The sequence below is a fragment of the Cylas formicarius genome, unplaced genomic scaffold (assembly GCF_029955315.1).
Source record: "Cylas formicarius isolate icCylForm1 unplaced genomic scaffold, icCylForm1.1 PGA_scaffold_10__41_contigs__length_53128322, whole genome shotgun sequence".
Lineage (NCBI taxonomy): Eukaryota > Metazoa > Arthropoda > Insecta > Coleoptera > Brentidae > Cylas > Cylas formicarius.
Genome location: NW_026844214.1, coordinates 28,547,760 through 28,572,932, shown reverse-complemented (window position 1 = coordinate 28,572,932; position 25,173 = coordinate 28,547,760). Strand labels below are relative to the sequence as shown.

General features: G+C 37.5%; 1 protein-coding gene across 1 annotated transcript in view; it reads right to left on the bottom strand.

The window, feature by feature from the left end:
• LOC132706029 (uncharacterized) overlaps window positions 1-25,173 on the bottom strand; it is a 154,168-nt gene that overhangs the window by 60,663 nt on the left and 68,332 nt on the right. Inside the window, exons 3-5 of the mRNA XM_060677082.1 lie at window positions 2,763-2,892; window positions 2,490-2,705; window positions 2,099-2,152 (exon numbers count right to left, since the gene is read on the bottom strand). Coding sequence (XP_060533065.1) covers window positions 2,099-2,152; window positions 2,490-2,705; window positions 2,763-2,892 — 400 coding nt within the window. The remainder of the gene's footprint in view (window positions 1-2,098; window positions 2,153-2,489; window positions 2,706-2,762; window positions 2,893-25,173) is intronic.

Below are 25,173 nucleotides of genomic sequence, written 5' to 3'. Positions count from 1 at the left end.
ATTTGATAGGCAGGTCTTTAAAGCTTTTGAAGCTTGAGCTAAACATCGGCTCGAGATCAGTTGTACACTTATTACGAACGCGCGGCTGTTAGATAGAAAAATTCCCCAAATTTTATAATAAAAAAGACGGCGAATAATGGGGATTCCCCTCTTTGTTTTGTTAGTTCTTTTTTTATTTACCTACATATTTATATTCATTTCATTTGTATAGTTATATATATATATATATATATATATATATATATATATATATATATATATATATATATATATATATATATATATATATATATATATATATATATATATATATATATATATATATATATATATATATATATATATATATTATAAGTTTATAAATATCTGTTAAAAATAAAACTCATATAAAAACTGTTATTCAAAAAAATCTGCGTACAAATAGATATACTTAGATGTTCAAAATATTTAAGTTTGAAAATTTGATTATAAAATAGTTCGGTATGATATTTAAAAAAAATAAAATACGTATTTACCTACGTTGTAACCGGAAAGACAAAGCAAGCTGGGTATGCTTTTTATCTACATACACAGTAATATACTATTACTATTATACTATTATACAGTGTTTTTGATGGTTTTACGGAATATTTTCGTTATTAATAGGATACCTTTTCATTGAATTAAAAGTGTCACAAACAGAAATATCATAGCTCACTTGGATTTTTAGATACAGGGTGTTATTGAAAATGTTGTATCTTTGGATACTTTTGTACCCTTTAATTAGCCAAAAATTTTGAATATTTTATCAATTAAATCAATAGACAAAGAATACCAAAATACTGGTTCATTTTGTATGTGCTAATATAATTTTTTATTTCAAATGTACATATTCATTTATTGTGAAATATGTCCCCCTTACTACCCTTCTTCCTTTAAATAAAATTTGACACAAAGTCGGCATTGACTGTGCAAAACAACAAATTAATGTAGTTGTGGGGTATTTTTTTTGTTCGAATTTAATTTATTTAATCAATGTAATCGAAGTAAACAATCAACGAAAGCACCTGGACCGTTTGTGCGGCGATTTTCATTTCCACCACGTAAAGTTATAGTTGTCGGTGAAGCTTTTAACGCAAACAAACTTTTTAATTGCACGAAACAGATCGATGCAGACTTTTAACAACGTATCGATGAGGAACTGCAATCAAGCTGAAGAGTAAATGTGTATTCACCTGCCGCGTTCTCTTTATCCACCATTCCCGATCAATTCGCTCGTTCGAATTGAAATATCTAGGGCCAACGAAGAAACATTTTAATACTCGACGAATCGACGAGAAACCTTTTGTCTTCCGAATAATAAATACCCCGTATTTGTTTTATCATTTAAACGAAGCGAGATCCGATTTGAAAATAAGTTACGACAATGTATCAAACGATTTAAACGAATTTCATCTGGTTTTGGTTCGTGATAGGTATAGTGCTCTTTTAGATTAATATTTCTGACCTTCTGACTGCAAAAAAGGTATGGATAGAACTGAAATGAATATAGTTTGATATTATATCGCGTTTTTTTTTAATTTAACTAATTTCTCACGGAAAGTGGATAGTAAGTAATCCTTTTAATATTTGTACGACCCCGTATTCTATTTTTGGAAAAAAATGATTTTTATTTAAAAAAATGGGTAGTAAGTATACAATAATTTCTTTTGGTTAACAGAAAGATTTACTGAATGAATTCTTAGTTTGATTTGAGACGCACAATTAGTTAGGAAATTTATTAAAAATTCGAAAAACACTATTATAGACTTTTATTTCTTCTTGTAATCTTTGGTCCTTTAAATTTGCGGGTTAATTTTAAATATTTTAAGCGGTTAATTTCAGTTCAGAATTATATTAACTGTCTCATGGACATAATATATTTCAGATATAACTCAGTACAGTATAAATGTTAATATAGCTAGCATCTTCTGAAGGAGAGATTTTGGGAAACATGATCATTAACCAATCCAACATAGTTTTTTAATATTCTATAAACAACCTGTGCGTTGTTATCGTAGCATGGAACATATTGGAAATCGCTGTTGTCGAAGAATTTAAACATGTAGAAAATACTCGCCTCTAAGACCTTGAGGGCCTTGCGGTCCGGGCAGTCCCCTGTCACCTTTTTGCCCTTTAACAAAATAAATAAATTACTTTCGTGTTACAAAATTAGGGACACGTTTTAATGATTTTTATTTCGAATATTTTTTAAAGCGCATTACAATCGCTTTGAAAAAGTTTTAACGAGGCAAACTTTTATCCAATTTACATTTTCCTTAACGACCCAGACAGTTGAGCGTAATTTAAGTCTGAAAACTATAAGATTATGTGAAATGTGAAATTTTTGACCGCTATGGTTGATTGCCATATAAATATTTCAAAAGTTATTGCACCACGCTGTATATTAGAAACAGGGAAAATCATGATATTATTTTAAAATTTACAAATTTTTACCTAATTATGCTTACCATTAATGCCGTCTTTACCATCCTTACCGGGTAAACCGTCTTTACCTGGCATACCATCGTGTCCGTTCCTTCCAGGTAGTCCGTCTAAACCTGGAGCTCCTGGTATACCCACTCTTCCGTCCAGACCGGAACGACCTTGCTCGCCTTTCTCCCCATGAAATCCGTCCCTCCCTGGACGACCGGCGTCTCCTTTTTCGCCAGGAAACCCAGGAGGACCTTCGGAAAGAGATTATATCAGTAAATGCTAAGTTGTGGGAGCAGCCGGAGGTTTACCTTGAGCACCAGGAATTCCAGGTAATCCAGGCAAACCTCTTTCCCCGTGGTCGCCTTTCGGACCATGCGGACCTGGTTTTAATGGACAGAACTCTTTTACTTTTTGACAGTACCCCTCCAGTGCTTTTTCCTGCAATGAGAAATTATTGCGGTTAAATCGCATCCTCCATTAATATTATTATTAATAATATTTGGTACGTTACTATGGTATGTACTTTAAAATAAAAAAAAACAAGGCTCAAATGTTCCACCTCTACCGCTAACAGACGCTAAGTTCTATAAAAGCGGACGCCACGCTCGCTAGTCAGTCAATCGAAAAGAGAAACCAGAGCGCTTAAATATAAACAATCGACGAACAAAAATGGAGACGCTTATTAATCGTGTGTATAATAAATAACCATAAACATGTATTAATGTAAAGAACACAGAAAATTTCTAAACAATCTCTGAATATTTAAATGTTTAAAATAAATTGAAAACAAATAATATTATTATTGAAAAAGTATGTTTCTGACATAGCTTTTAAAGATATGAAAGGACCGACAAAAATCAAATATTTTATATTTATTAATAAGTGAAACAATCCTGCAAGAAAAGGACTTTTAGTAAAGTTCTTTTTTATAACCGGGAAATGTAATTAAACTGCAGATACGAAGGTGTCTAAGGGGGGATATTGGACAAAATTTAATACTATGATTCATTTTATAGAAAAACCAAACCTAAAGGAGTAAACGATAAGAATTCATGTCTAACCACACTACTTCGTTTAGCTTATGTGAAATGTCCTGTGAAAGAATGGAAACTTTAAATAATGTTCATATTTTTAATGGTTGGATAGTTAGTTGCCCCTGCCTCACGAAGCACAGAGTCACCTTCTCTGTCGCCCACGTGGGTAAATCTAATCTGGCACGCCCACGACGCGGGGGTGGGCATCTACCACTTCAGTAGGCCGGAGTGAATAAATGCCTAAGTAAGGTTGGGACCTAGTTCTGTGGGGTATAACACCCCCTGCCCAGCGATACGGGTCAAGACCACAATGGCAGAAAGGCGGAGAAGCAGAGTTTCGGAACGGTGGATCGGGCAGAAGTCCACGAATTTAGGGCTAATATAAAAACAATAACCGAGCTATCGCCGGAATAAGCGACCCCAGTCACCTTGCCAACGGTCCCTGGATAGCGGGCGGACGAGCATAAGTGAGACAGGACACTATTTTTTTAGGGTGGGAAACTGTCCCTAAAAGGTGGATGAACAAAAAGATGTCAACGGCATAAGAATGCGGAAGGCAATGAGAAACCACCATATTAAAGGTCCTCAAGGACATCCCAAGAAAGACAAGGATGAAAAAGACAACGCAAACAACGGCCCCTAGTCCGTGACAGGCCTGAAGTGGCCAAGGAGTGCTAAGAATCTCCGCGAAGAAAAACAATGCTAGGAACCACCCGAAAGTGGTAAAAAAGAAATACAAGAAATGGAAAGATGCGACCTGGACATCATAGGCCTTAGCAAAATCAGATGGCCCAACATCGGTAAATGCACCAAAGAAAAAGCGACACTATATTATTCAGGAAACAACCTACCCCGTCATTATAACGGAGTTGGATTTCTAGTTAACACAGAACCAAACAAATCAATAAGAAGCTTCGTGGCATTCTCAGATAGGCTAGCACTACTACAAGTCCAAGCCGACCCTGTTGACCTTAACATTATACAAACCTATGAACCAACCTTGGACAAGCCCGAAAATGAAGTGAAACAAATGTACAAAGAGATCAAGGAGTTAATGAAACTGATCAAGAAGAATGACACCCTTATAATCATAGGAGATTTCAATGCGAAGGTATGGCGAGGACGCGTTGAAAATGTTGAATGGTGATTTTGGTTTCGGATGTCGTAACGAAAGAGGTGCCAAGAAGAAAAATTAATCATTGCGAATACATGGTACAATATCGTAAAAAAAAATCGACTTTTTATTGATTAACCAAAGATACAGATATACAACCCTGTGACAAATACGGAAAGAGATCCGCAAAGTCAAAGAACAATGGCTGCTATACAGATGCACAGAAATGGAGAATTTCCAAGGATCTGCTTCAACATTGGAGAAACTATACACAGCAACTATACTCAGAAAACACTAGAAGAAAGAAACTCTGAAAGTGAATATAAAAGTGAACCGTCCCCTAAAATATTGAAGTCAGAAGTTGTAAGGGCACTCAAACAGAGCAAATGGGAAAAAGCACCAGGCCCAGACGACATATACATAGACGTTCTAACAATGTTGAGTGAAGACAATATCGACACCTTGGTAGAACTTTTCAATGACATTTATGGGTCCGGTCAAATACCACAGGATTGACTTCAATCAATCTTTGTACCAATCCCAAAAAAGCCAAACGCTAATAGCTGCGATCAATTCCGAATGATCAGCTTACCGAGCCAGGTCCTAAAACTCTTCTTAAAGATAATCCACACAAGAATATACAATAGATGTGAGAGAGACATAAGCCCCACACAGTTCGATTTCAGACAGGGTTTTGGTACAAGAGAAGCACTTTATAGCTTAACTGTCCTACTTCACAAATGCAGAGACCTGCATTACCAGAAAGCGTTCGACTGTGTTAACCATTCATAATTAATGAGATTGCTGCAATAAATTTTCGATAGATGAGAATGATCTTAAAATCATAAAGAACCTCTATATGAATCAAATAGCATCCGTGAGAGTAGGACAGGATTTTAAACCATATTTCCCAATCGAAAAAAGTGTAAGACAGGGATGTGTTCTGTCCCCCCTCCTTTTTAATGTTTACTCTCAATACATTGAAGATGGAATCAAAATCAACGGACAGACTGTTGATAACCTTCTCGATGATGATGATACAGTCATAATAGCCGACAGCCAAGAAGCGCTACAACGATTAACAGATAGAATAAACACTTAAATAGAACGACTGAGACTTAAAATCAATATGGTGGTTAGCAGAACGCGAAACATGCAATTAAATATAAGAGTAAAAAACAAGAACATCCAAAAGGTCATCAAACTCAGATATCTCGGTAGTTGGATAACTGAAGATCTAGATCCAGATTTAGAGATACGTAGCAGGATCGAGCAAGCCAGAACAGCATTCATTAATATGAGAATCTTGCTAAGCAACAGTGGACTTAACGCTTCGATATCGCTTTGTAAAATGTTACATTTACTCCATACTGATAAATGGTGTAGATATCTGGACCATAAAGGCCAACGTGATGAATCGAGGAGGCCTTTGAAATGTGGATATTTAGAAGACTACTCAAAATTCCCTGGATAGATCACACAACAAAGTTTGAAGTATTTAGTCGAATGGAGATATATTTCGTAATTCCATGTACCAGTTTTTAAAACTTATAATGGAAGGAAAGATAGAAGGAAAACGAGGCATCGGAAGGAAAAAACACTCATGGCTAAAAAAACACAAATGATTGGACAAATCTCGATACGCAAGCACTCTTTAGAGTCACACAAGATCGAGAGGAGTATGCCAGAACTGTCGCCCAATCTACTAATTGGATAAGAAGAAGGTTAGTTAGTTGGTTATAAGATAGAGCTTTCTAATATTCATGCATTCAGACACGTCACTAATTTAGCTTCTTATCGAGTCATACAAAATGTAACGTTTGTTACGTTTTTTATGCAATTAGGGATTTTAGGCTCGAAATAAGTATAACAACTTTTCATAATACGTGTTCTAAATTATTCAGTCTTGATTCTACAGTGCAAATGTCGTTCAAAAATATTTTTTATTATGCCCAGTTGCAGCTATTTTTCAACTGATTTCAGGCAAAAAGGTGTAGAGTTATTTAAGACAGTTAAAAAAGTTGCAAAGTTTTAGCATAATGGGTCTCCAGTATAAGATACAGCGTGCCTTAAAACAGTAGCGTATGTAGATGCGAAAAAATAAAAAATGTAGGCCTTGCATATTGCTTACGGCCGAAATCATCTTTTGTTTTTCTCTTAAGCGTCATATTGAATTTCCTCATTTTCAAAATCCTCTTTAAAATTCTTTTTAATCATGGGTAACACATGGTCAAGATAAATGCGGAAAAATAACTATATAAAATCGCTGCCCTTAGTTCCCAACAGTCAGTGTCCGTTGTATGAAGTTCCAGAAATCCATGTCAGAAACATCTCGTAAAAATTTGAGCTTAACAAAGTATATTGAAGTAACCAGTACAATGGCAGCAAATCGTTTAATCAACGGCAGTAGAGAAACAAAGGGACTTCGCCCAACATAACCTCACTTTTTTGACCCCGAGGAGGGTCTTCTCCTTCATCTTCTTTTTGCGTCCTGGCCGTTCGCCCATGGCCCGCCCGCCCATGGATCGTTCGCTCATTGGTCGTCCGCCCATGGACCGTTCGCCCATGGGCCCGCTGGTAGGGTCCCCCCCTGCGCCCCCCGGCTCACAGGGCCCCCCTACAACCCCCCGCCCGCCCGTCCTAAAGCCTCTCGGGGCTGCCTAACCAAACCGTCATCCGTGGTGCCAACCAAAACCCGTCCGTCGTTGAACGGTCACTTTAATGCCCAGCTAATTATGTACCGCCGGTTTTCCCCGGTTCCGTCCCGTTGCTGCTAGATGTCGCGCGCGCGCGCTCTCGACAGTATTCCTATCAGCGGATGTATCACCGCGAGGCGCCCCCCCGGCAGGTGACGGAGATGCTAGGACGGGATGACGCGGTCATCGGGAGTATAGGATAGACGGTAAACAAGTCGAGTGACTTTTACATAGTGTCTTAATAATCAGGTACACCCGGTGTGTCCAAGTTTAATTAAAGAAAACTATATACAAAAACAAATATTTATCGAAGAGGGTCTTCTTCTTCTTCTTCTTTTTGCGTCCACTTTGTCGGCCATCCCGGTGTTCCTGTTGATGACGTTCTTGTTCCCGTTCTTTCAAGAAATCTATATAGGAAATACACTCCTCACCGTCTCCCTCTGTCGACCACCCACCCTGCTGGATGCGCCACAAAGTTACACACACATACCAACATTCACATTTCTACTTATTGTCATTTAAAAGACATTAAAAACACTATATACTTCAATTTAATTTGATTATTTTTGCAAAGTAAAAACGCGGATTATTTTCAAACGGACAAACCGTGTTTTTTAACGAGGCTGCCAGACGCGAACTGAGCCCTTAAGCGCACCTCATTCGATTTTTAGGAAAAAAACGAAATTCAAAGCAAAACCGGTAAAACACATTTATAATCAAGCGGAGGCAGTTTCTTCTTCCATAATCGAATAGTGACCCCACGGTAATGTTTCTACTGACGAATTTGATATGCGACGTTTATCATCGTAAGGACTTAACCCGATCTTCTTTTGGGATACTGTGTGCAACTCCAGTTTGCTCGCTCTTATTAAATTCTGCGATATGTTTTTTTCAGCGAAATTTTGCAAACAATCGACGAAATCTTCAAAACTTATCTTGGTTTTGATGAAGGATTTTTTAACTCATTTGATCCTCTTCGTTACATCCAAGTTTTTAAATTTACGTTCAAATGCTTCTCGATCTGTTTCTGCAGCCATCAATTCTTGTTTTGCGGATTCCTCTTCTTCCGGTGTCTTATATAGCTTTGTGGCGTACATTTTAGCTCTAAGTCCGATAAAATGAAACATAATTCGCCCATTATTCTCATCCTTCATCATACCCAGAACCTTTTTATTGAGTGTGGGTATACTGTACGGATTATCCTCCGCATAGTCCGATGTATCAAAATACCGGAAACAATCCTTTTTTAAAATCTCGTACGGGTATATGGATAATATCTTGTATACAAGAGAATCCGTGTCGGTATATAAAACTCGGGAATTGGAAAATCTTTCTTGAATGTAGTTGTAGTGAAAGTCATAAATTATTGTCTTGGCTATCTCCATAATTGACATCCCAACGTAGATAGGTTTGTTAAAATATATTTCAGATTTTTTTAATTCAATAAGAACGAGGTTTTTACTAATTATAGTTGCACTTTTAAATTCGGGTCGGGCAATCAGAGCTTCCGCGCCGTAGCGATCTTCCCACTTTTTCACAAGCTTAACGTTGGAATGGTTAACTATGTTTTCCATTGTTTTTCCAAACACAGCATTGATCATCAATTTAAACAAGTTCTTTTCAAACTCGTTTTTGGCAGCCTGACGTAGTGCAATGTTTAGGTTGATATAGGCCTTTAACCAAGGCGACTGGCTGAACGAGATGGCTCGATGTACCTTTCTTAAATTAGCTTAACTTGTCGTATAAGGTAGTCAGTAATTTTTGATTTTCGGATCCTGGAGGGCAGCGATGTTCGGGACATGGAGGTAAATCTGCAAATTTGTCGTGCAAATCCTCGGGTATTTCCAAATCGACCTCCAAGATGTAGCCGACGTCCGACTCGTTGGATATATTTAAAATGTCAAGATTTTCGATTTGCTGTTCATCCAACCAATTAAAACCTCCGTACGGTAGGTATTGAGACATTGCCCACCCGTATTGGTTATTGACGTCGAAATACATCAAGTATTTATCAACTTTGGAGAGATCGTAGCTGTGCATATATTTGTTGTTGGCTTCCGCGTATCGTTTGAATCACTGACTAAGGCCTCCTCGCAGTGAGTAAATCGAGTTTTTCCTTCAATTTATACAATATGCAGCTCCACGCGTATCCCGGCAGTGTGTACGCATGTGCAGGATCAAGTCCATAGGTCTTATGTGACGATTCTCGAAACCTCTCAAAAACGTCTGCTAAGAGCAGGATGTTCATCTTTATATAAAGTTCAGAATAATCCTGCAAATTTCGACATCCAAGCTTCTCCCAGACTTCCTGAGCACGTTTGTAATCTTTTTTGGTCAACGGTTTGTCATCCAATATGTTATAAAATACCGAAATAGGAGGCAAAACAGTTTCTTTCAACGTATTCCATCCATTCATATAATCGTAGGGGAAAACGCCTTTTTGTTTCAATATATTGGCTTGCTCCTCCGACAATTCACTAAATTCGAGCTCCAGTATTGGATATTCCGTTAAATTAGCCGCCAGCTTATCCAGGCCACTCGATATAAATCGAAAACTGTCGATGAATCGGAATTTCACCGGGTTGTCATTTAGAAACCACGTAAAGGAAATATACTTTTCCTTGTTTACAGGTAGCAAGTCGATCGACCCATCACATTTGGCTAGAGCTTTTATTATTATATTTCCGTCATACGAAGAAAGATTATGAAATACTACGAGAACGGTGCGCCCATCCCTAAATTGGAGATTACAATTTTCGTGTGCGGGTCCCCTGTATTTCCCAGTCAGGTGACAATGGTCTCGAACTTTTTTGTCGTCTTTTTCAAACGCCTTCTCGCATATGTGATACAATTTAGACTTGTAAAATTCCATTTTTTGTCCAGCTGTTAGTTCATCCATTGATATATCACATAAGAATACCGTCTGAATGTTCTCAGCTAATTGCTCCATCTCATTTCAGAACCATTCAGCACAATCCTCTCCCGTGTACCAAAACTAACCAAAAAACACTCCGTGTCGGCATAAACAATAAAAGGAACCTTCTCTTTGTACTTAAAGTCCTTGAATTGAACAAATTTCTTGCCCACTTCGGGAACCCTCGGAATTTCCAAATTTTTGTTTCTCTTCTCACAATCATTGGCGTGCTTCGCTAGCTTGTCCTCGGAATGAAAATAGTGTAAGCAACGCTCACAAAAATATTTTCTATAATGATCTTTCGAAAGTTGGGATGATAAAAGTCGAGACATACTTTTGATCCATACATAATGGTACGTAACGGGCGTAAAATCGAAGCGGTCTTTTTCGGTAAAATACTGTCTTTGTATCTGTAGTAGGTTAACGTGTTTGACCTTTTTATCTTTGGTCAGATAAGCAGGAACAACTTTAAACCCATTTGATGATTTTTTCAGCAGCATATAAACATTCACCGAAACATTATTTTGACCTTCGAATCTTGGAATTTGCCGCAATGTCATTGGAAACTGGACACCTTTAAGATTTAAAACAGACTGGAGAGGGGGGTAAGACGAAATCCTGTTAGTGAATTCTGAGGGAGCAGGAAACAGAGCAGAAACCACGGCCCAGGCAAAGCACATTTCATCAGAATTTTCCACGTTAATACAAGCCTGTTTTCTTGCTACCGACTCCGGTAACTTCAGGTAATTTCCGGCGTGAAGTTGATTAAACTTGTTGATATTGAACATTAAATTTAGGATTTTCTTCAAAGCCCATCCGGAATCTTTTTCTTGGAACTCCTCTAATTGGGTTTTAATTGGCAAGACAACGTTTCTCTCAAACCATTGTTCTAAATTAGTATCTTTGTAGATTGCTGCGTTCGAAGTTGTAAAGTATTTAATTTCTGTCTGGATTTGATCAGTCATTTGAATTTGAAATTCTCCCCCGAAGACAGCGTTTATTTTAACGGCCTGGTCCGTTTTCAGCGCGTTGTTGACACGTCGTCGAAATAGTGCGAAACAGTCTTGGAGGAAACTCTGCACGTCCTTATGTTGAAGGTTAGTTATGACGCCAGTCCTGATGCGCGATTCAAATGTTGAATTAACATCATCCCAGTGAACGCGATCTCTTGCAGTTACGGGTCTACTTCCGGAACCTCTCTTCAGCATTCTTTTAAATTGACGCCGAAACGATTTAACTTGGACTATTTGAGCTACCAGACGTTGTTTTTCTCCCACCGTTTTCATAGTCCGCATTTCCTTTTGGATTCTTTTTATCGCTTGAGTATATTCTTTCATACCCTGAGCGACACCATCATTTTTAGGAGAAGTCAATAAAAGAGCCAACAAAGCTCTAATGGCTCCAATAAGCGCTTCGACCAAAGACATTTTTTTCACTGTGCCGCACATGTACTACAACTCTAAAAGCTAGAGCAAAACTGAAAATCCCAATTTGAGTGTCCTGTAAGGTAAACTTTGGACGGACGTAGCACTGAACGCTATTGTGTGGTCCTGCCCTTTGATAGAAGATTTTTGTGAACTGTTGGGTAGTAACACGGATTCTTTAAAATAAATCGGCCCAACGACACGTGCATAAAATTTATTTACGCCAAATCGTTTATTTAAAGTATCACAAAATTTAACTTTGGCAAACTAAACAAAAGTAAAAGTTCCGTTGACATCAAACGTTAATATAGCAGCATCCTATAAAGAAACCACAATAATTTTTATAGATCATTATTGCTAAACTCAAAAAATGGTAAATCAATCTTGTTTTTTACATCAGAACCCTTAATACCCAAAATATCATCATTTTCATAAAATGAAAATGCCGAGACTATCGAGCGGAGTCACCGGATCCATTGAACTCATCCGTTTACATTTTATGCTATGCTTATCAATGACTCCATATTGAGAAACATCTATTAGTATGCCCATTATATTTCTTGAACGGGTTGACATATTAATTACTAAATATATGAATCTTTTCTTTTGTATGAACAGGAATTGCTTGTAAGTTATTTGCTAATTTACAGTTGGGTGCGTGGCTCTTGCAATCTACAAGATATGGTCAACGAATAACAATAATAACAATATTTTTGTGAGCGTTGCTTGCATTATTTTCATTCCGAGGACAAGCTAGCGAAGCACGCCAATGATTGTGAGAAGAGAAACAAAAATTTGGAAATTCCGAGGGTTCCCGAAGAGGGCAAGAATTTTGTTCAATTCAAGGACTTTAAGTACAAAGAGAAGGTTCCTTTCATTGTTTATGCCGACACGGAGTGTTTTTTGGTTCCCGAATGTGATAAATCAGAATCCGACACCGAGAAGTATCAGCGCCATGTTCCATAATCTCTGAGCTATTATTTTAAATGTTCATATGACGACTCCCTTTCATATTATCGGTCGTACACGGGAGAGGATTGTGCGGAATGGTTGTGCAATGAAATGGAGCAATTAGCTGAGAACATTGAGACGGTATTCTTATGTGATATATCAATGGATGAACTAACAGCTGGACAAAAAATGGAATTTTACAAGTCTAAATTGTAGCACATATGCGAGAAGGCGTTTGAAAAAGACGACAAAAAAGTTCGAGACCATTGTCACCTGACTGGGAAATACAGGGGACCCGCACACGAAAATTGTAATCTCCAATTTAGGAATGGCCACACCGTTCCCGTAGTATTTCATAATCTTTCGTCGTATGACGGAAATATAATAATAAAAGCTCTAGCCAAATGTGATGGGTCGATCGACTTGCTACCTGTAAAAAAGGGAAAGTATATTTCCTTTACGTGGCACCTAAATGACAACCCGGTGAAATTCCGATTCATCGACACTTTTCGATTTATGTCGAGTGGCCTGGATAAGCTGGCGGCTAATTTAACGGAATATCCAATACTGGAGCTCGAATTTAGTGAATTGTCGGAGGAGCAAGCCAATATATTGAAACAAAAAGGCGTTTTCCCCTACGATTATATGAATGGATAGAATACGTTGAAAGAAACTGTTTTGCCTCCTATTTCCGCATTTTATAACATATTGGATGACAAACCGTTGACCAAAAAAGATTGCAAACGTGCTCAGGAAGTCTGGGAGAAGCTTGGATGTCGAAATTTGCAGGATTATTCTGAACTTTATATGAAGACGAACATCCTGCTCTTGGCAGACGTTTTTGAGAGGTTTCGAGAAACGTCACATAAGGCCTATGGATTTGATCCTGCACATGCGTACACACTGCCGGGATACGCGTGGAGCTGCATATTGTATAAATTGAAGGAAAAACTCGATTTACTCACTGCGAGGAGGCCTTAGTCAGTGATTCAAACGATACGCGGAAGCCAACAACAAATATATGCACAGCTACGATCTCTCCAAAGTTGATAAATACTTGATGTATTTCGACGTCAATAACCAATACGGGTGGGCAATGTCTCAATACCTACCGTACGGAGGTTTTAATTGGTTGGATGAACAGCAAATCGAAAATCTTGACATTTTAAATATATCCAACGAGTCGGACGTCGGCTACATCTTGGAGGTCGATTTGGAAATACCCGAGGATTTGCACGACAAATTTGCAGATTTACCTCCATGTCCCGAATATCGCTGCCCTCCAGGATCCGAAAATCAAAAATTACTGACTACCTTATACGGCAAGCAGGAGTATGTCATTCACTATCGTAATCTGAAACAGGCGCTACAACTGGGAGCTAACTTAAGAAAGGTACATCGAGCCATCTCGTTCAGCCAGTCGCCTTGGTTAAAGGCCTATATCGACCTAAACATTGCACTACGTCAGGCTGCCAAAAACGAGTTTGAAAAGAACTTGTTTAAATTGATGATCAATGCTGTGTTTGGAAAAACAATGGAAAACATAGGGAACCATTCCAACGTTAAGCTTGTGAAAAAGTGGGAAGATCGCTACGGTGCGGAAGCTCTGATTGCGCGACCCGAATTTAAAAGTGCAACTATAATTAGAAAAAACCTCGTTCTTATTGAATTAAAAAAATCTGAAATATATTTTAACAAACCTATCTACGTTGGGATGTCAATTATGGAGATAGCCAAGACAACAATTTATGACTTTCACTACAACTACATTCAAGAAAGATTTTCCAATTCCCGAGTTTTATATACCGACACGGATTCTCTTGTATACGAGATATTATCCATAGACCCGTACGAGATTTTAAAAAAGGATTGTTTCCGGTATTTTGATACATCGGACTATGCGGAGGATAATCCGTACGGTATACCCACAGTCAATAAAAAGGTTCTGGGTATGATGAAGGGTGAGAATAATGGGCGAATTATGTTTCATTTTATCGGACTTAGAGCTAAAATGTACGCCACAAAACTATATAAGACACCGGAAGAAGAGGAGTCCGCAAAACAAGAACTGATGGCTGCAGAAACAGATCGAGAAGCATTTGAACGTGTATTTAAAAACTTGGGTGTAACGAAGGGGATCAAAGGAGTTAAAAAATCCTTCATCAAAACTAAGATAACTTTTCAAGATTTCGTTGATTGTTTGCAAAATTTCGCTGAAAAAAACATATCGCAGAATTTAATAAGAGCGAGCAAACTGGAGTTGCACACAGTATCCGAAAAGAAGATCAAAGTCGTCAGTAGAAACGTTACCGTGGGGTCACTATTCGATTATGGAAGAAGAAACTATCTCCGCTTGATTATAAATGTGTTTTATAGGTTTTGATTTGAAATATCGTTTTTTTCCTAAAAATCGAATGAGGTGCGCTTAAGGGCTCAGTTCACGTCTGGCAGCCTCCTCAAGTTTTTATTTAAAAAATGCATGAAATATTTTGATTTTTTCATTATATTTTGGGCATATTTAATATAAAAATGACCGGAAGCCCTTAATAGTTTTCGCTTATTACCTGCAATAGAATTACTTTTATTATTTTTTTCCACTGCCAATAAAGGATGTTTAATGTGTTAATAAATAGTTTGTTTTAACCTGATTCCTGTTGCTTTTCTTTTTAATTTTATAAACTAACTGGTAAATAATCTGCCTCTGGGTCATATTTAATTCTATTTAATTATATCTTTGTGTACGTGTCTACCATTAACTGCGATCCGATTTACAAAATTATTACTCCATGCCTATCTTGAAAAGTGTTTATCAATCTAAAAGGGATTTGTTTAAAGATTGAATGTGCTATTAGATACAATTTTTTAATATATTCCACCTTATCTGGAATTAATTTTGCAATGTCAATGCCTCGCAACCGCATGTAAGAGACTACGGTGCGGCAATATCCTAGTGGGCGGATGGATAGCTTTTGATTGTAAGGCGCAAATTATATATGCGTGTGCTATCAGTAATTTTGTTGGGTGTTAATTTTTTTTTGCCAAATTACGTCATGTGAAAGTCGACACGCTTTAACATTGCATGCGGCAGACTGCTCGTCCGAAGCGGTTGTGTCTCAAGTCGTTCCCGTCTGAGCACGTGGACCTTGAGACTCCCACCTGCATGGCTCTCTGGTGACAACATACGTTCATCGTGTTTATTCAAATAGGCGTTTGTGCCTTTCGATTTTTAAGTCAATTTTTAATTTTAAATTTAACCATGGAAGGGAGAACATGTGAATAAATACATTTAATGTGTATTGTAGACTATATTCAGTGCAATGTCAAGTGCGATATCTATTTCCCTATGACTCTACAACTGATAAGTTTTATGATTTTAATTTACCCTAATACAGTGCGAGTCTTTTTTTGTTTTGTTTTTGTGGGTTTCAGTTTTCGTTAATTTTCTCAGTGATTTGTGAATAACAAAAAACAATGATCACTTTTTTTGGTCAGTTCCTACCTGTTTTTATATTATAATAATCCACTTTTTTACGTTGCATAATAATCGAATTAAATTGAAGTATATAGTGTTTTTTAATATCTTTTAAATGACAGGGAATAGAAATGTGAATTTACTTACGTCACTTACTGAAAGTTTTGTTTAAAAAATGTGTTTTATACGCAATGCGACTTTTGTTTCTTGTTTGTTCTAGAAAAAACACGGTTTGTCCGTTTGACAATAATCCGCGTTTTTACTTTGCAAAAATAATCAAATTAAATTGAAGTATATAGTGTTTTTAATGTCTTTTAAATGACAATAAGTAGAAATGTGAATGTTGGTATGTGTGTGTAACTTTCACACACATTATGTTGGCGCATCCAGCAGGGTGGGTGGTCGACAGAGCAAGACGGTGAGGAGTGTACTTCCTATATAGATTTCTTGAAAGAACGGGAACAAGAACGTCAACAACAGGAACACCGGGATGGCCGACAAAGTGGACGCAAAAAGAAGAAGAAGACCCTCCTCGATAAATATTTGTTATTGTATATAGTTTTCTTTAATTAAACTTGGACACACTGGGTGTACCTGATTATTAAGACACTGGGTATAAGTCACTCGACTTGTTTACCGTCGATCCTATACTCCCGATCACCGCGTCATCCCGTCCTAGCATCTCCGTCACCTGCTGGGGGGGGGCGCCTCGCGGTGACACAGCCGCTGATAGGAATACTGTCGAGAGAGCGCGCGCGCGACATCTAGCAGCAACGGGACGGAACCGGGGAAAACCGGCGGTACATAATTAGCTCGGCATTAAAGTGACCATTCAACGACGGACGGGTTTTGGTTGGCACCACGGATGACGGTTTGGTTAGGCGGCCCCGAGATGCTTTTGGACGGGGGGGCGGGGGGGGGGGGTCGCAGGGGGACCCTACCAGCGGGGGCCCCGGGGCGATTGGTCGGTGGGCGAATGGTCCATGGGCGAACGGACAATGGCCAAGGCCCAGTGGGCGAACGACCCATGGGCGGGCGTCCAATGTGCGAACGGCCAATGGGTGAACGACCCATGGGCGGATGGCCAATGGGCCAACGGCCCATGGGCAAACGGCGCATGGACGAACGGCCAATGGGCGAACGGTCCATGGGCGGACGGTCAATGGGCGGGCGGTCCATGGGCGAGCGGCTCATGGGTGGACGGCCCATGGGCGAACGGCATATGGACTAACAGGATATGGACGAACGGCCCGTGGGCGAATGGCCAGGACGCAAAGAGAATTAGATGAAGACCCTCCTCGGGGTCAAAAAAGTGAGGTTATGTTGGGAGAAGTCCCTTTGTTTCTCTACTGCCGTTGATTAAACGATTTGCTGCCATTGTGCTGGTTACTTCAATGCTAAATTGTTCTCAGATTTCGTTTTTAATTTGAATACTTTGTTAAGCTCAAATTTTTACGAGATGTTTCTGACTTGGATTTAAAACTCATAAATTATTAACTTCATACAACGGACACTGACTGTTGACAATAATTAGGAATCACCTGGATACGCTGCCATGGCCAACTTGATGGGAAATAAAAGCAGCGATTTTATATAGTTATTTTTCCGCATTTATCTTGACCATGTGTTACCCATAATTAAAAAGAATTTTAAAGAGGATTTTGAAAATGAGGAAATTCAATATGACGCTTAAGAGAAAAGCAAAAGATGATTTCGGCCGTAAGCAATATGCAAGGCCTACATTTTTTATTTTTTCGCATCTACATACGCTACTGTTCTTCCATTTAAGGGACGCTGTATCTTATACTGGAGACCCGGTATGCAAAAACTTTGAAACTTTTTTCACTGTCTTAAATAACTCTACACCTTTTTGCCTGAAATCAGTTGAAAAATAGCGGCAATTGGGCATAATAAAAAATATTTTTGAACGATATTTGCACTGTAGAATCAAGACTGAATAATTTAGAACACGTATTATGAAAAGTTGTTATACTTATTTCGAGCCTAAAATCCCTAATTGCATAAAAGACGTAACAAACGTTACATTTTGTATGACTTGATAAGAAGCTATATTAGCGGCGTGTCTGAATGCATACTGGCATACTCCTCTCGATCTTGTGTGGCTCTAAAGAGTGCGTGCGTATTGAGATTTGTCCAATCATTTGTTTTTTTAGCCATGAGTGTTTTTTCCTTCCGATGCCTCGTTTTCCTTCTATCTTTCCTTCCATTATAAGTTTTAAAAACTGGTACACGGAATTTCGAAATATATCTCCATTCGACTAAATACTTCAAACTTTGTTGTGTGATCTATCCAGGGAATTTTGAGTAGTCTTCTAATATCCACATTTCAAAGGCCTCCTCGATTCATCACGTTGGCCTTTATGGTCCAGATATCTACACCATTTATCAGTACGGAGTAAATGTAACATTTTACAAAGCGATATCGAAGCGTTAAGTTAAGTCCACTGTTGCTTAGCAAGATTCTCATATTAATGAATGCTGTTCTGGCTTGCTCAATCCTGCTACGTATCTCCAAATCTGGATCTAGATATTCAGTTTTGGATGTTCTTGTTTTTTACTCTTATATTTAATTGCATGTTACGCGTTCTGCTAACCACCATCGCCTTCGTCTTGTCTATATTGATTTTAAGTCTCAGTCGTTCTATTTAAGTGTTTATTCTATCTGTTAGTCATTGCAGCGCTTCTTGGCTGTCGGCTATTATGACTGTATCATCATCATCGATAAGGTTATTAACAGTCTGTCCGTTGATTTTGATTCCATCTTCAACCTATTGAAAATCGTTTCAGAGTAAAGATTAAAAAGGAGGGGGGACAGAACACATCCCTGTCTTACACTTTTTTCGATTGGGAAATATGGTTTAAAATCCTGTCGTACTCTCACGGATGCTATTTGATTCGTATAAAGGTTCTTTATGATTTTAAGATCATTCTCATCTATCGAACATTTATTGCAGCAATCTCATTAATTATGAATGATTAACACAGTCGAACGCTTTCTGGTAATCTATAAAGCAGAGGAAGACATCTCTGCAGGTCTCTGCATTTGTGAAGTAGGACAGTTAAGCTATAAAGTGCTTCTCTTGTACCAAAACCCTGTCTGAAATCGAACTGTGTGGGGCTTATGTCTCTCTCACATCTATTGTATATTCTTGTGTGGATTATCTTTAAGGGGGGGAGTGGTCCGTGGGCGAATGGCCCATGCGCAAACGGCCAATGGCCGGGGCCCAGTAAGCGAGTGGTCCGTGGGCGAGTGACCCGTGGGCGAACGGCCAGGACGCAAGACGAAGAGGGAGAAGAAGAAGAACACCCTCCTCGGGGTCAAAAAAGTTAGGTTATGTTGGGCGAAGTCCCTTTGTTTCTCTACTAACGGCGGTTCATATGAAAGAGATGCTGTTAAAAATCGCTTCTCTCAAAGAAGTATAGAATGACCCGAATGCGGAAAAATGAAATACGGTTCTATGGAGTCCTGAAAGTGGTGGTAATTCTGATGGTAGACAATATAAGAGATATGGAGGAAGGAACATAGTCTGGTGATTTTTTTTTAGATCTGGGCCAGGGCCAATCAATCAAGCACAGGGTAAAATGCACAGATTTCAATACAATTGTGCCTATATGAGTGTAAAGATTTTGGAGGGGGATATGCTAATCATAACTTCTGTTCTGTTCTATTATCAATTGTAACGAAAGTTCCCAGCAAGATATACAGAATGTTTGGAGATGTTGATACACAAAATTGTATGGTGACAGGTTTTTCTACGATTATTCTTACGCAATGAACAATTATTTTTTATTAAATTAAAGCTTTAGGAAATTACTCCGATTTTTTCCAAATTTAACGGAATCTCTCGTAAGCAATGTTACATTTTTCTAGGGCGTCTGTAACTCTTATTGATTTTTCTCTGCTTTTTGATGAAGATCAGCATTTCAATGTTGGTTTGTTCTGTATTATTTATTTGGGAAACACAAAGTGCATCTAAATGCAAATACAATTCCTATACAATATCTTAATTTTTAAACATAAATACAATAATTAATGAATATGCTACAAGACAAGACTACAAGTTAAAAACAAAAGTTATCGAGTGAGTGTCCACTTAATGGAAGCAGGGTATAGTGCTCTCAGAGATAAATGGTTTCGGGTTATTGAATGCAATAAAACTACTTATGCTGAACACCTTATTCGATTGTGTGCGAAGAAATTAAAACATGCTGTAAATCAGAAATGTAAAAAGATATTATTGAAAAATCTTCTGAATTCCTCTTGTGTCAGTTGTTGATGAATCCAACTTGTTGATGTTTCGAGAACCATTGTTGACTTCTTCAGAGCTTAACTGAAAACTAACATCTGCTCTTATATGAAATAATGTTAAAACCACACAACACATTTTTGCACAACCTTCCAAGAAAATGATATCTCTCAACATCTTCGATCGAAAAAAGACAAAATCCGTTTGACACGCACAGAACATTTGTGAATAGTATTGCTTTGAAAAATTGAACTTACAATTCCATTTCAGATTAAATCATTTTTAATTTGGGAAAATTAAGGGTATTTTTTACATATTGAACAGATTGAAACAGATTCTAAGACTTAACAGTTATCTACAGTATTATGGCCTACGCTCGCCATTAACCTGGCCGTAAATAGAAATTAATTTCAATTCCTTTTAAATGTATAAAAATTGCAAATTTAAATGCACATAAAAAATCAACTCACATATACATAGACCATAGAAGTTAAATTAGCCTCTACAATCCGATACGCGTTAAATGAAATGATCCATTCAATGAAGTGGTATTCATTGCCAAATTTGCTTTTATGAAATTCCATCGACGGGAGCATTAAATAGAAACCTACAATTTTGAATGCGGTTTCTGTATTCATTGACGTCCCAAAAATCACTATTAACTTGTCTAGCAGCATTTCGAGCTGTCAGATAAGATAAGCTGTGTCAGCAACTGACAAATGACTTTTGTTCATGAAAATAGAGATTTAATTTTTTTTTACCTATTGTCGAACTACCTAAAAATAATTGATAAATACAATATATTTCTATCAGTATTGGAATTTCTCTTCTTGTTCTTTACTTCAGGGATTCGGCACTGCCTATTGCAATATCTCTTCTTATTGATAAAATGTGACTGTGAATCCGTTCTGCGTGTTTTTTCCATTTACTTTTATTTTCCTTTATTTTCTCATTTATTTTAAATATTCCGTTCTCATATCTCTACTTTTTAGTTTGTCCAGTTTTTTGCAACCTACCAATCTTCATAAAAATTTCATTTCTTGTGCTTGTGCTACTTTCCTCTTTTTTCGTTGTCGTCCTTGTTTCACCAATGTAAAAGACGGTTGGTACAGCCATCGTCTTGTAAGATTTTATTTGTGTATCTTTTGTTTGTTCAACAGATATGTGTAAATTTCTTAAGTTTTTCTTCTTGTCTTTGCTTACTTTGCCTGTTCCAATACTATTATTTACCATTTATCATTGTCGTTTATCTTTGTCTTGACTGAATATCTATCTGAGAAAACCGTTGTTCTCGTTTTGTTTGCTGATGTTGGCGTATAATTTTTTTGACAGATTATTTATTTATTATGTACTTTTTTTATTTCTAAATCTATAAAAACCTTATAGTAAAACCTTCAACTGCGCAAAATGTTAATTGGGTTTGCTCTATCGTTGGGACATTCGATGCGTAAAAAAAGTCAGTGACAGACATTGATTACTTTAAAAGTAAAGCATTGTTTGGATCGCCAGTTCCGGCGTCGCAACACTCAATATTTTATGATTCGGTGTGCGTTCTACCAAATTCGTCCGCGTCGCAAATGATTTGTCGAAAGGCCACATGTCCCCACGATAAATAAGCCAATAATTAAAGATTCGGAAAATCCAATAACCGATTTGCTGATACCGCATAATTTTCCGATACTTGTTACGGTCATCGTGCTGTACTGTCAATTTCCGATCGAATGCTAGAATTATAGGATAGCGAAGAGCGGACTAACGAAAACTTACCCACCAGGTAAATAAATTAATAATTATAATAATAACAACACATCGATGAATACACTGAAATAAATAATCTATTGTATAAACGACGATTTTAAGTTGTTCACTAAAGTCGAAAACCACACACTTACGATAGTGAAAAAATTCAGTGACGATATGAAGATGGAATTTCAACTTGACCAGTGTGCTACAGTAATGTAATGCAAGATGAGCAAAGTCAAAATATAGCATCGGACGAAAAGACAACAATAATAAATTTAGATCTAACTGAGTCATACAAATATTTTGACTTTGAAATTTCTTTTTTCATGTATAAACATTATTATTTTACATAAGTCATAAGATAAAAATACAACATCATTGTAAAATAAAAGCCAATGAAAACTAAAGACATCAAATACACCTGCATTCAAATACATAAGACACCAAAAAACAGGTTTCGATGTAAGCGGAGTTTAATTCAGGCATCCGATGAGGTAGAGGTCTACTCGGTCTACTACCCATATTTCTTTTGGAGGATCCAAAAATTCATGAACACTATATAAAGCTCTGCCAACCAAGTACTACTTGATTTTAAGTTTACAAGACCTTGTGTACAATGGGGGATTAATTTTAAAAATTGGGAGCAAAGTGGAAGGATTCATTGCAAGAAAGTCCAAGTCAGAAAAAGTCAATTTTTACGTCATAACCGGCCTATACACATGCAGGCAAGTGTTAAGACTTGCCTGTACAGGTCGAGACACGCGAGTAAGTGAGAATGTGTATGTGTCAAAACTCACTACGCGTTCAGTTCCAAGCGCGGCTCAAAGCGAATCAGATTGTGTCTGATTTTTAGAACAAGTGCTAAGGCCAACTTCATATTTCGCACAGCAGCAGGCCCCACCAACTAATGAACCTCGACGTTTACCTGAATAGTGCGTGGCCGCAATTCGCTCGCGGACTTATCTGGACACACTTGCGCACGGACTTGCCTGCATGTGTATAGCCCCATTACCATTGACTGGTGTTGTAATCACGTGTCTCTGCGATACGATCACAGTTTTTGCTATTTTATCTTGCATATAACAGTCATGCATTGATAAAAGTGTATGGATACAATCCCTTGCACCACTCCCGTAACCCTATACCAGCTATAACTCGGAGGATTAAAATATTTTGTTCCATTTTTCGTGTAAGACTATCCATTTGAGGGTCTCAATATGCCAAGGTCATATCATCTCCGAAAAGGGCTACTTTACTAATCGGCCAGGCTACTGGAATGTCATTAAACAAGAAACAGAATTCGGCAATGAAGGCATGAAAAAGAAAATGTGTTAAAAACATAGTTAAGTGCAAGAAATTAGGTAACAGCAATATTGTTTTTGCATTTGGCATCTGGTTAAGACGAAAGATTAAAAATATTGATCGGAACACCAGAAATCTATTAACAATTGGGGAATTCTCATTCGAGAGCAGATGTATTTACGTAGATTGTATATGAAAAGAAGAAATGACTTGAGAAGCAAGCAAGCAAGAAAATGACTGACTTCTCCAAATTGTAACTGTATATAATGAATGGTCAGTTTACAATATCGAACATTTTGAAAAGATATCACGGGTCTGGAAATTTTGTATAAAGGCCAGTTCAAGGGAGCAACAGCGAGAGGATGGCCGACTGTTGATACTTAATTCCAGACGAAATCGAGTTCAAAACGAACATTGTAAGTAGGCCTAAGACGATCAGGACACATAAAATATTATTTACACTGATGAGAGTAGAATCCAATTATGGAAGCCAGATGGAGGAAATCTATATAGAGGAGTCGAACCGATATGTCAGCTGTCATCTCATAAAAACCGTTTGTTTTGGAGGTGACGGTAAACTGTTTTTCGTCACACATAGCGCCTAAATGATTCATGAGAATTTACTTTCACAAGTAGAAATAATGAAAATTTTAAAGTATTCGATAATTTTCCCAATAAGTACTTCTATTTCGCTATATTTCACCAAAAAGTATCTTACGCAATACAAAGGGCCGTGGTACTGCTTATTTGAATATCTTCAAGATTCAAAAAGGGGTTATTCGAGTTTTGTGTTCATTGCAGGTCACTATTTATAGAACACTGAATAATGCCTTTGCCTTGTATTCCTATATTTCCCTTCAAAAAAGTGACTGAAGACAACTTAAAAAAAGCAGGAGATTTTAGAACTGTTTAATTAGTTAACTACATAAAAACTTAACATAATTAAGATAAACTACATTGACCGGAGGTGAGGCAACACATAGTTTCAAACTCAAACATAGCTCATAGGGGAGAGTAATTGACCCGCGAAACCTTCAACTTCAAATAATGCGGACAATTTTTCGTTATCACAGTGTGAAAGAACATTGAGCCGTGAAATTGTCTTCTTCGTTTCATTGTAAGCCATTGAGCGACCCGCAACTTATAAGTTATAAGTTGATATTCCTTAATCCCATAAGCAAAGTGAAGACATGTTTGTTCTTTATACATCAATATAGCTGAAATTACAAGGAACCAAAGAATCTGACAAAAGTTTTAGTTTTGTAATGAGGATGTGCCCATGTGGATAAAGCAATTTTAGAAATTCGTATGATATTTGCATATTGGTATTGATATGCTCTCTGATTAACATTAATCATTGTGTTTCTTTCAATGTTAGTTTCTTTTTTTATTGTCGTTTTTTAGACAATATGAGACTTGTATGGCGCGGCGTGATCGATAATCGAAGGAGTCTTTCCAAATAAATACAAAACACAACTGAAAAGCAGGTGAAGTCTCTGCTTGTTCAGCTTATATTTACGGTTAGGTGGGCTAATTCGACTGTTGGCCATTGGATGGCGCTACTATTTTAAAAAAGTTATAAGATAAAGCTCTTAACCAAACTGATTCTACTTCTGCTAAATATAATTTCAACCGCCGATTTCATTATGCTGGCAAAGCAATTATTTCTACACTGAATACCAACTTATACCGAAAAATGTCCAAAAAAATAATTTCATTTTTTCCAAGCGGTTTATTAACTGTCGCCAAAAGTTTTAGAATAAAAGCTAAATATATTCCATCCCTTGGCAGGAAAAATCCC